At 46.7% G+C, this 12,830-nt stretch overlaps 2 protein-coding genes across 2 annotated transcripts; both read left to right on the top strand.

Moving 5' to 3' along the window:
* Positions 1–574: 574 nt before the first annotated feature.
* On the top strand, positions 575–5,456 carry UA08_03637 (hypothetical protein; the record flags this gene model as incomplete). The annotated part of the gene is made up of 2 exons (XM_020265959.1): positions 575–3,839; positions 3,886–5,456. 2 exons carry the CDS (start codon positions 575–577, stop codon positions 5,454–5,456), a joined length of 4,836 nt encoding a protein of 1,611 aa, XP_020121605.1.
* Positions 5,457–6,087: 631 nt separating this feature from the next.
* On the top strand, positions 6,088–10,043 carry UA08_03636 (hypothetical protein; the record flags this gene model as incomplete). Its single annotated transcript, XM_020265958.1, has 2 exons — positions 6,088–9,511; positions 9,586–10,043. The coding sequence occupies 2 exons, from the start codon at positions 6,088–6,090 to the stop codon at positions 10,041–10,043; spliced, it is 3,882 nt and encodes a 1,293-aa protein (XP_020121307.1).
* Positions 10,044–12,830: the final 2,787 nt, after the last annotated feature.

The raw sequence follows: 12,830 nt of genomic DNA, 5'->3' as shown, positions 1-12,830 counted from the left end.
AATTAGTTACGTCAAGTTTGCATGAGAAGTCCGGAGCGTCATCGAGAGGAAAGAAGCAAGATTTGTATAGAGGCTCCTCATACAGTGCTGGCATCTGAAGGTACACTATGCCCTTTTATCCCTGCGTGATAAGTAATGTTTAATCCCTGCTCCCAGAGACGACGCAGGGCTCATTGCCTGATGCACGTGACCTCCGATCTCTTTGTGGCGCAGCTTAGTCACAGCGGATGCGCTAACTTGGATTTTGACTAGCCCAGGGAAGTTGCGACTCTTAGGCTGTCACGTATTCTGCAACCGTCAGACGTACTTTAAGCTTGCAAGCTGCCAAACATCCCATTTGGATGTTTCTTCTCTAATTTCTTCATTTTGGTTCCTGTTACGTTCCATTCTTGGTCCCTATTATTTTTTGGGTGTGCGACTCACTCCGTCAGCAAAAGAAAACATTCTCATCAGCATTCTCCGACCCGCATGAATTGAAAACCCGACACATAAATAGCTGTGCTTTGCACCACCGTCATCAAAAGAGATGATTCTAGTCAGATCTGCCCTCGAAAAATAGACTCGCAAGTATATTATGGATACCGAACAAGGCCCGCGTGCCATGCGCGGTGTTTCTCCGCTCCCTGATCTTATGAACGACCCAGCATATGCGACGAATACAGACACCAAAGGGAAAGGGCTCGACGAACCAGACACATGCCGAATATGCCGTGGCGAAGGGTCTGAGGAGGACCAACTGTTCTACCCCTGCAAGTGCAGTGGCAGCATAAAGTTCGTCCACCAAAGTTGTCTTATGGAATGGCTGTCCCATTCACAAAAGAAGTACTGCGAGCTATGCAAGACGCCTTTCCGCTTCACAAAATTGTACGACCCTGGAATGCCAGCTAAACTTCCAGCTCCAATATTCATAAGAGAACTGGCTATCCATGGACTCCGCTCACTACTTACCTGGCTACGTCTTCTCTTGGTTGCTTTTGTATGGCTTGGATGGCTACCATGGTCCATGCGTGCGATATGGCGTGCTCTTTTCTGGCTCGCAGATGGGCGATGGCCGAGTCCCAATGTCGCGCAGTTACCTCCTACCGCCGCAAATCAATCTGATATACAAACAGGGACGATTCCAGCACCTAGTGATCCAGCAGTATCTGCCGCCACCCAGACTGTCACAAACATACTACCTGGGGTTTTATCACCAGTAACGTCAATTCTAAATCTGTCCACTGAAGAGCCGTTAGGCTTCGCCATCGCCAAGCGTGTACTTCTGAATATCTTTCTTCCGTCTATATCAATATCAGGTGGAGGCAACGCCAGCCAAATCTCTTCAACACCATCTCTACGTTCACGCCAGCCGTCTTGGCTGTCAAATGTTACTTTCCTTAATTCTCTTACACCATCGCCAACCGTGAACAATATTGTTATTGATACATTGGAAGGTCAATTGATTACACTGCTGGTGGTTGTGTCTTTCATATTGGTGTTTTTGATTCGCGAGTGGGTTGTTCAGCAACAACCAGCCGTCAACCTTGGCGAGGAAGAGCGGGATGCTGTGGTGCGACTGATGGCTGAGAATCAAAATCAAGCTAACAACAGGCCTCGCGATCTTGCTGAGGCGCCCGAGATGCCTTCGCCAATTGCTGTTAGAAATGCGGATCTTGAGCGACCTGAAAACCAGTCAAGTGTATACGAATATCCCGTTAATGACGAAGAAATTTCTAGTACGGGTTCGTTACAGACCTCGCATGCCTCGTCGGAATTGACTCCTATTGAGTCTCGTCCCACTTTCGAAACCCGGGCATCAGGTTCTCGACCGACATTGCGATCAAGAAATGCTCTTGATGGAGCTTCGAACATTCGGCGAACGATTGAGGAGGCAGTGAATGAGCCAGGCACTCACACATGGCCTGGCATAGATACATTCAAAGATTTTTGGAATCGTGGCGAAGGAAATCCCGATGAAATTTTGCGTATCATACGCGAGGAGGGACGAGAAGACGAGCTAGGCTGGATTGTGAATGCGATGACAACTCTCAACCGAACAAATACGTCTCGCAGTCCTACTTCGATTAATTTTGATTCTCGAGGTCATGACGATGAGACTGTCGGTGAAGGCCCGTCTAGTTCTGGATATCATGCACGTTCAACTTCCAATGTGTTTCATCACAATTCAGAATCAGAATCTCTGCCCGGAGTGTCAACATTTACGCATTTGGACCCCTTGGATAGCGCGCATTCTCAGGAGGACAATGTGGATTTGTCTAACATTCCCCATGACTGGAATGAGTGGTCAATAAGAGAGGAAGAGGAGGAAGAGGACGAGGTGCCGGCCCCTGACAGTGTCGCAGCTATCGAGACTGAGCGCACTCTCGAAATTCAAACATCGTCTATTGAGCCTCTAGTTGATGCTACGAGTAATACACAAAACAATGATACAGCTCCTCCTAGCGAGAATACCCAGGGCTTTCAACAAGGCTTTGTAAATCGTGTCTTTGATTGGTTTTGGGGAGATCTTGCGGCTCCTGAAGAGCCTGGAGCTCATCTACAAGATGATGAGCATGTCGTGGAAGATCCTGCTTTAGAGGCACCTTTCGTCCCATTACCAAATAGGCACAATGGAGCTGCTGATGCAGCAGCCCCTAATCCATGGCGTGAACCGGCAGTTCCCCAAGCAGACAATGATGCGGATGCCGTGGATGATGGGGACGATTTTGAAGGAATTCTAGAATTGATAGGCATACAGGGCCCGATATTTGGACTCCTGCAGAATGGTGTATTCTGCGCTCTTCTCTTTTCGTTCACGATAGCAGTCGCCATCTGGTTACCCTACCTCTGGGGGAAAATTGCTTTGGTTTTCTTTACAAGTCCGCTTCGACTCATGATCAGAGTTCCTTTGGCGATGCTATCCATCACTGCAGACGTCATTGTTGATTCTCTCATTGGTAGTGTCGGGTACGTTTTGTATGTGGTTAGTCTCATGATAAGGAACCTTCTACGGCCGATAGCTGGATTCATACCGCTGTTGGAAAGAATGCCTCAGGGCACATCCTTCACGCATACATCATTGACTCTCATTGATGGCAGCAGCCAAAGACTTAAGAGGGTGTTAGGTGGATTTTTCGACTTCCATGATACCGATCTCCCCATGTTCTCGGTCCTTGCGCATCAGGCACTACGCATTCATGAGGCTCGCATTGTCAGATTCTTTGAGTTGTTTTTCGAAGGGGCAAAATTTGTTCTACATGACATGCCTCTCAAGCTTCTTTCTGGGGATTATAGGATCGATATGATGCTTGCGGCTTCAAAGGTTGACATGACCACTGTTGCGAATTTTAAGGAAGAGTTATTCGGCTTTGCCAAATCTTTATTCTCGATTTATGGCAAGTCAGAGTGGGACAATGACGTTTCATTTCTCGTTCACCCTGGGTATGACCTCGCCCGCTGGGACACAAAAGACCGTGCCATAGCTATCGTCACCGGATATGTTTTTGCTTCTCTTCTTGGTATTTTATATTTGAAGGTTACTGGCTTTTTCACTGGCACGAACCGCGCTCAGAGACCCGAAGGTGTTGTCGCCGAAATACTACATCAAGCTGGTGGCGTCATGAAAGTAATCCTTATTATCGGGATTGAAATGCTCGTCTTTCCCCTTTACTCTGGACTACTCCTAGATGTAGCTTTGATGCCGCTATTTGAAAACGCCACCTTTACGTCGAGACTTGCCTTTACACTATCAGCGCCACTCACCTCATTATTTGTACACTGGTTCATAGGCACATGTTACATGTTCCATTTTGCTCTCTTTGTATCCATGTGCCGTAAAATAATGAGAAGCGGCGTACTTTGTAAGTCCAATGGCTCTCTTTTGTGTATCGTCACTAACATGCATAGACTTCATACGTGATCCCGACGATCCGAACTTTCATCCCGTGCGTGATGTCTTGGAGCGCGATATAATAACGCAGCTACGAAAAATTGCATTTTCTGCATTGGTTTATGGTGGTTTGGTAATCATCTGTTTGGGTGGTGTGGTCTGGGGCTTATCATATGCCTTTGACGGAGTACTTCCAATTCGCTGGTCATCAAACACGCCGATACTCGAATTCCCTGTCGACTTGCTATTCTACAACTTCGTCATGCCTGTTATTTTGCGAATAATTAAGCCATCAGATGGCCTGCATAACATGTACGATTGGTGGTTTTACAGATGTGCTCGATTTCTACGGCTCTCGGAATTCCTCCTCGGGGAGAGACACAAGGATGAAGAGGGGCATCACGTTGGCCGTACGTGGACAGATCTCTTGTCCGGTAAGCGAGGCGATGTAGAGAACCCAGTCATAACTGATGAAGATCGGAAAGCTACAGAAGAGAAAGGCAACAACCTTTTTTTCGTTCGAGACGGAAAGTTTGTGCGCGCTCCAGCTTCGGATCAAGTTCGCATTCCTAAGGGAATCAAGGTCTTCCTTGAGGTGACCGAAGACAATGAGCGTGTGGACAATATTGCAGACAATGATGAGGGTCTACATGGCAAACATAACGAGATGTTCATTCAAGTCTACATTCCGCCACATTTTCGACTACGAATTTTCACTTTCATTTTCATGATCTGGGTCTTCGCAACAGTCACAGGAATTGGTGCAACTATTTTGCCACTGGTTATAGGTCGCCGCTTGCTCTCGTCCTTTTTCCCACAATTCGTTCGAATGAACGACATTTACGCATTCTCCGTCGGTATCTCCATTTCTGTGAGTACTGCATACGCAGTTATCTATATGAAATCTGGATACAGAAAATTGCAAGCGAGTTTGCAGCCGATGCTGTCAAATCCCGGTCAAGCAGCAAGCGATACTGCGGAGATCATACTTTGTGTCATGCGATTAGTCTATCTGTCGGCGGCATTTGTCTTCCTGATTCCATCCCTATCTGCGTTGCTTACGGAGCTCTACGTATTTATTCCTGTGCAAACGTATATGCACAGCCAAGAAACACATGTTATTCATTTCGTTCAGGATTGGGCTGTGGGCGTCCTTTACGTGCAGATGGTTTACATTTATATCCAGTGGAGGTCTACCTCCCGACTCGCAACGGCTCTTAACACAATAGCGCGCGATAACTGGCTGCGACCCAATACACGTCTGGCTACACGAGCGCTTATTTTACCGGCTCTGATCCTGACGTTCTTCGCTGTATCTTTACCCTTATGTTTGGGTTTCGTCGCCAACGAAACAATTTTCCCACGCTCGGGCTCAGATGTACAGTCGCGGGTCTATCGCTATTCATACCCTGCATCTCTCGCAGCATGCTTATTGATCTACGCATTCTATCTACTTCGCAGACAGATTGGCGTTTGGCGAGCGAACATCCGCGACGAAGTGTACCTGATTGGTGAGCGATTACACAATTTGGGAGAAAAAAGAGCTAGGGACGTTACAGCGGTGCGTCGGCGAGTGAGTACGGCATAGAGCAGGCATAGCAAAGTCCATCTCATGTTTGCACTCTTTTCATCTTCATTATTTTCTTAATGCATGCGAATTTCATAGCGGATGGGTTGGATTTGGTTCACTGCGCTACGGGAAAGCCACCAGCCACATTGAATGTACATAGAGGTGAATTTTATTCTACTGTAGCAATATCCTGTTGCTTCTATTTTCCTTCCAGAACCCTTCCATGCATGTTACCGTAATGGCACGATGACTGCCTAGCGGAATGACTCATGAGTTCCCGCTGCGTCATGCGCCACACTAACTGCTTAGTTATAGTTACTATGTATAGGCCGTGCTGTATGTAATATTACCGCTTTGGTACGTAGCGTCGCCGTAGTGCCCGCCCTTAACCCCCCGTGGCCCACTCCACGCTCCGGCAGTGCATGGCAGCCTGCATTCCTATTGGCTCAGTGATAAGGCAACAGAATTATCCGATCGCCGGTCTGCTTTAAACAGTAGCCTTGCCAGGCTTCAACTTCATGTTCGTTTTTGCGCCTTCATATAAAAAGCGTGGCACGCCCAATTATTCCACCCCTGCCATCTGCGGTCTCATGCCCTCCTTTTAACGCAGACGTCACTTCCGGTGTATGAGCATCGGACTATTGCCACCATGTCTGTTCTTCGGCAGGGAGGGTCTTTCCTCCAACGACGTCTGACGAAGATGTACACAGACACGAAAACTTCGTGCGAGAGCGTCACAACGGCTGCGAAAGGAACCGACGATCCAGAGCTGGTAGCATTGCATCGCAATTATCGCACACAGAAGGATAGACTACTCGCCTGGGGCCTCGACTGGAGCGACTCGAACGCTGCACAACCGAACGACATCGATGAATCGTTGACGGAAGCGGGCTTCAGCGATGTAGTCGCCAGTGTTATGTCGTCCATACAGGAGATTCTCAACGAAGCTGAACGGTTACAACACGGTGAAGCCCCGGCGTTACCACCAAAATCCGATAGCGGCGAGCTGCCTCCAAAAGAAGTTTTGGTGGGCAAATCTCACTGGACGGAGGAGGATATAAAGCGTTCCTACAGCTTGCTGGACGACTTGACATCGTGCATTGATACACTTTATGATTTATCGCAATCACGGCGGAACATGACCATGATGACTTCGTCAACCGACCAGTCGGGCAAAATCAAAGCGCGTTCTCAAACGACGATTCCAAAAGTTTCCAAGTTGGCAGCAGAATCTCACCGATCCATGTCTGCTGATTCGAAGCCGCCGCTACCGTTAGCGAAGGACTTTGTGGAGAGTTCAGTTGATAGGAAGGGAAAGACAGCGTATCAGAGACAAGAAAGGATTGATGTGTCGCCATATTCGAATTTTCATGCTGTTCCAAATACAATGAGGGAACCCATTTTCGCAGAGCGCCAGATAACTGAATCCTTCACATCGACCAAGCATCTTTTCATCGACCGATCAACTTTGCAGCTCTCCGGCGCCTCTCATGCGAAGAGTCCTCCACCATATGAGCAAGTTGCGGCATCCACAAATTCTCGAATCATTGGTCGTGTGCAGACCACAGCCACGCCGTTTATGACTGGTCTGACCAAAGAATCGACTATCCCCATTCTCGTTGAATTCACCCCCATGATGCTTGAGTCCCAAAGTTCCGTGACCATACCCGCAGCTCAGAGACTGGAAAGGATACATCGGTCATTAGATCAATTAGTCGAGAATTCTCGCGTGTCACATTTGGGCTTGTTGCGGTTTCTTGGCTATTATATCGACATGTCCAATGCCCGCTATGCATTCGTATACCAGATGCCGGTGGATTATTTCCCATTTTTGAGCAATCCGAGCAATCTTTTGAAGGAATTGAAGCCGAAGACTTTGGTCTCTATGTTTCACTCTGGAGAAGAGCACCAGGATATCCCTGTACCGACCCTGGAAAGCCGATTTCGTCTTGCTTATAACCTCGTTTTGTCGGTCTTACATTTGAGGAGTCAGAATATTGTCCATGGGAACATTAATAGCAGCAACATTCTTGTCTTCCCAGGTTTAAAGAATTCCGGTCAAGATGAGATCGGAAACTTGATTGAAGACTTGCGACACCCCTACCTCACATCACTCGCCCAATTCTCTGGCAATGAGCCTACTCCTGAACCTCTTTCCTCGAGCATGTATCGTCACCCTGACGATAAGCGACTACTAGAGGATGAGGCGGCCTGGACCTATGATCTCTATTCCTTGGGACTGGTTCTTCTTGAGATCGGTCTCTGGGCTCCGATCAGCCGTCTTTGGAAGATGAAATACAACAACGCCATGTTCAAACAGCGAATTGAAAACGTGTATATCAAAAAGCTGGCGTCAAAATGCGGGAATGCCTATTTGCATGTTGTTCAACTTTGTCTCGATGCTCCGAACTTTCAATTATCAACAGAACCAATGGCAGATCTGAGCTTGAGAGTACCTAGAGTCTTCACATACCCGACTCTAGAATTTGCAGAGCCCGACAGCCAGTTTGCTTTCTCCGCTAATTTCATTTTCACAATGAGCAAAATCCTTGCTCAATGCTGCGCAATCGACATTTTCTCGCCCCCGCCTGACGCGGATCTAGACGATTGTCTACCCTTAGCACTTGGCCGCGATCTAGAATCAGAACCAGAGCCCATCGGTAGCGAAGCATGGCCTCGGCCTAGTCTACCAATGGAACATCAACAATTTCAGAGTGACTACCAGGACAGCAAGAACACCCATGTAGTGGCTGATGCTACAGACAAGAAAGTAAGGAAGCGAACTGTGAAGAAGTTGACCAACGTAGAAATTCCGCAAGAGCACCTCAACCAATGGAATTTCTTCACTATGCCCAAACTGAGCAAACTTTTGCATAAGATACTCAAGGATTCTTCTGAGTCTTGTACTGCCTCATTGATGGTGACCGGCGAAAGCGTGGAAACTGCCAAAACGACCATCTGCGTTACATGTTCGAACGTCAAGAAAGTTCGAGCCATTCTCAAAAAGTACTTCGAAGTTGAGCAGGACTGGGACTTGATTGTACTTCGCGGTGATGTTACCAGATCAAAGGTTCCAAAACGGCGACGACGCCAAGCACATTCCTCGACCTCAGCTAATGCTTTCGAACCAGCTTTCACTCAACCGGACTTGAATCCACATTATCAGCAGAAGCCTATTTGTGGAGCCTCAATTGGCGCTTTCAGAAATGAAGAACATCTGCCCCCTGTCTCATATGGCGGTGCTGTTTTGATTGATGGCAGGCCATTTGGGATGACTGTGCATCACATGCTCGAGGCACCTAGTGATGATGAGGATGAGGATGAGGATGGAGCAGCGGAGACTCTGCAGCGATCTTCTGCTAATACGGCTGGGAACATCAATTTGGCAGCTGATGACTTCGTCTCCACATGGGGCGACAGAGATCCAGAAACTGACCTTGAAATCGAGCTCTCAGAGGATGAGGACGAGACAACCTCGCAGGAAGGAGATTACTGGCTTTCCGACGATGAATCTTCAGATGAAGATGAATTTTATGACCCATACGATGAGGCAGACTCGGCATCAATTGGGGACACTGCTGGCGTGGATCCGGATGAGGAACCACAGTTGCTGGTTACTCAACCTGCCATTGATGACGTGCACGAAGACTTCTTTCCTTCTCCTGAAGATAGGGATGATGAACATCTTGCCTCACACAGTCTCGGTTATATACATGCATCATCTGGTCTACGCCGCTGGACCAGGAAGGGTGTCAAACATGAGATCGATTGGGCATTGATAAAACTCAACGAAGGTCGCATGGACGCTCGAAACGTCGTCGCTGCACCAACGAACCGGAGGGTGAACACCATTTCCAGACCGAGTCAACAACATAGTGTACAGCCTACTGGAGGAGCTCCAATCTACCTCACCAAGGTAGCCAGGGTCGAGGAACTCGGGGGTCTCAGAGTACAGTGCCATGGCCGGACAAGCGGCTACCAAAGCGGACGGATATCGCAGGCAATGACTCTGGTGAAACTACACGGACGGCAATCATTTTCTACCAGCTTCTGTGTTGATGGAGGCTTCGGAGGTATGTATAAACATAGTTCAATAATATCATGCATATACCATTTCATTATCACCTGCTAACTTGCTTCGTGTAAGTGCCTGGCGATTCCGGAGCTTGGGTTTTCGAAGCATCCACTGGTCGCGTTTGCGGTCATGTTCTTGCATGGTCTGAGAAAAGTCGCACTGCATACATTGCGCCTATGCAGGTTCTTCTAGAAGATATATCTCGAACCCTTGGTGCTTGCACTGTCACATTACCTGAATGTCAGGACAACGACGGTATCTCCGCAGCCTCGATGTCACGAATTTACGACCAACATCAACAACAGACAAGACGATTCAGAGAAATGCCAATTATGCCGGAACATATCCCCATTGAACTGGGCCGACTAAATCTGAATAATGAGCCCGCTGCTTCCACTAGCATGCGACCCTCGCTAGGCAGAGTTGCTAATCGAAATCATCACCTCGGAGAAGTTTCGCCTTCATATCATCGTGCTGGACCACCACCAGTGATGACACGGGCAGGAGGCATGGAGAGACAGCCCGCATGACATTTTTCTTCATACAATCCCTTTTCTACTGTCTTTCCCTCCGTCTATCTCTCTCTCTCTTTGTAATCTCGGGGTTCTGCGTATTGATTGTTATTGTTATTTATGATACCAAATTTTTGTCCAAACTTTATATATATGTGCGGTTTTATCGCTTCATTGTTACTACGTATTCTGTACATGCCATCCGTCTCTCTCTTATGCAGATATGTCTCTCCCTACGCACCTATCTACTACTTACCAATCATACCCATTTTCATCCTCGTCCCCTGAACTCAAGAATGACCTAACATGGGATGGAATACCTACCTCATACCTCCTACCTACCTACCTAGTCGAACAAACATATCTTTAAATCAATAAAAAACCTAGGTTTCTCTCTCTGTTTTTCTCTTTGACGCCAATCATTCAGTATATCAACATCGTCATTGTCATAATATCACCTCAGCTCAACCGGAAAACTCAAACTCAAGCCCAAAGCGTCGTTCTAGTCTCAGTGAGACCGCGCCACACGACGAACGATACAGAGCCTTTATTATTTCCATGCAAAGGCACCATCCCAATTCCAGTTTATGGCAAAGAAAGGTGAGTGAGGTACGTATGACACATCCACGTCCAAGTCAGTTTAGCGATGCTTCCACCCTATATATCAATGGCTTTAGAGAGAGAGCAATGTTTACTTTACTTTTTTTTTTTTCAAGAAAAAACTGTAGGATTCAAGGATGTATTGTTCCAATACGTATAAGAAAGCCTATATACTTAGCTTGGATCTATTTATAACCCAGTGAACTAGGGCAAGCTACTGCGTAGCCCTAGTTTCATAGAAACGGACTAATCCTTTACATTACGCCAATAACGCTGGAACTACTACAATATGTCTAACTATTTTGAGTCTTATAAGTGCACCCGTCTACCATGCATAAATGGTTACTGCTACAATTTCAAAATGTATCAAATATGGAAGACCTGTCGAATCGCTTTGTAAGCTTTCCATAGCATCATTAATCTACACTATTGACGTTACTGGAGCTGCAGACATAGCTGCTAGAATCAAATTCGCCAATGAAAATAAACGCCAGACTTGTCATTAAGAATACTGGTCACGATATGGTGGCAAGGTGAGAGGGACATCCCAAGAGTAGTGAGAAATCTTTTGACTTCCATAGATCGGCAGACCCCAAGAGTATGGAAGCCTGATAATCTGGACTAGAAATATTGGTGACGGAATTGACTTTCACAGCAATTTGCTCCCAACTGTTCCCGGACTAATTGGACTGGTGCTGCATTTACTGTTGGGGGTGGCTATATCTGGGAGGAAGTCTATGCTGCTGCGGTCGCTCAAGGCTGTGTTGTCGTTGGTGGTGATGAACCAGTATATCTCCCTGGTTTTTGCAATCCAATATATATATATATAACTATACTGAATTTTTGTGTGTTTAGGCTATTGGCTCGATTGGAGGCTATTTATAGGATAACAGCCACTTCCCTCTAAGCTATTGGTTTTGACTTACAGTGGACTAAGTCCTCGATTTAATAATAGTACTAGCATCTGGTGAAGTTGCTATAGCTAATGCAAGCTAGATTACTGATCTTTTTACTACCCATTGCGGAGGAGATGGTCGCATATTTTGTGTTGTTATATTAGTTATGATCAAATCATACTTAACATATCTGGGTGTCATTCCGTTGGCTAATACTTCTCTATCGTAGGCATTGAACATGACTGCAGGCCTTTTGTCGAAATATTATATCGTGTCTGATGCTGGGTTTGTAGGCCATGGCTTGGTAGGAGATGCATCATCCATCGTGAAGATCGTCTCCCTGTTGTATATGGCCACACTTTCCCTCTTATGTTTTCTAATGGCACTAGCTCTGCTAGTGTTGAAAAGGCAGGCTAAATCACTTGTCAATACTGAACTTGTGCAATATCTACTCCCGTACAATGGGAGTGAGATCTTGCTAACTTCCTCATGGGATTCGTACCCTTCCTCCAAGGCTTATTAAGATACGCACAGGGTCATCGTGGGTTGGCGCAACAAACATCATGCTTAGCTCGCGGCAGTTTGGTAAAGAGTCTCTCTACTCGACAACACGAAGAACATGGGAGGGATGATTCATACTACTTCCACGACTCAGGATGAGAAGACCCTTAGTGCCGAGAAAGTAGTATTCTTTATGAATCTGGTAGACAGTGGTAAAGACCTGGAACCGCAGCCATATACCTCCATGCAGCCAGCGTGGAGAAAGACCTATGTCCTCAACGAAGTTATCGCTATCATGCCATGACAGCGCCTGCGCAGCCTATATCAACCCTCTTGAATTGGTTCAGGGTGGCATTGCAATGAACAAGTTGCTGCCTGATATGCAAATCAGGAAACGAGCCATGGTCACTAAGCCGGTGATACGAGAAGACTTGCACTTGTAATCTGAAAACTTGCATCCTACGCCCCAAGAGAGTCTGGATAGTGATGGCTATGCACCGCTTGCTGCTCAAAATACATAACAACTTGTGCCTGAACTGGCAACAACAAGAACAAGATCTGACTATGGTCGACATTTGAACGGCCAGCCTGAGACTAGGTACTACCTGTTCGACATGAGCTATGACCCTGGAAGTTACCAGTATGGTCAATGAACTTATCAATAGTGGCCTTTGAGGTTACTATCGCTCTTTCTTGCTGTAAAGATGTGTTTTATGAAATTGTTATGTAGTTATAGTTGCAAGCGTCTTATGGGAATTTGAGTGGTTTTGTTGTCCCTCAGGCGAAGCGCGTATTGAATAAGTCACAA

This window comes from Talaromyces atroroseus (genome assembly GCF_001907595.1).
Source record: "Talaromyces atroroseus strain IBT 11181 chromosome Unknown scaffold_3, whole genome shotgun sequence".
Lineage (NCBI taxonomy): Eukaryota > Fungi > Ascomycota > Eurotiomycetes > Eurotiales > Trichocomaceae > Talaromyces > Talaromyces atroroseus.
This window is presented reverse-complemented; position numbering and strand designations above follow the sequence as displayed.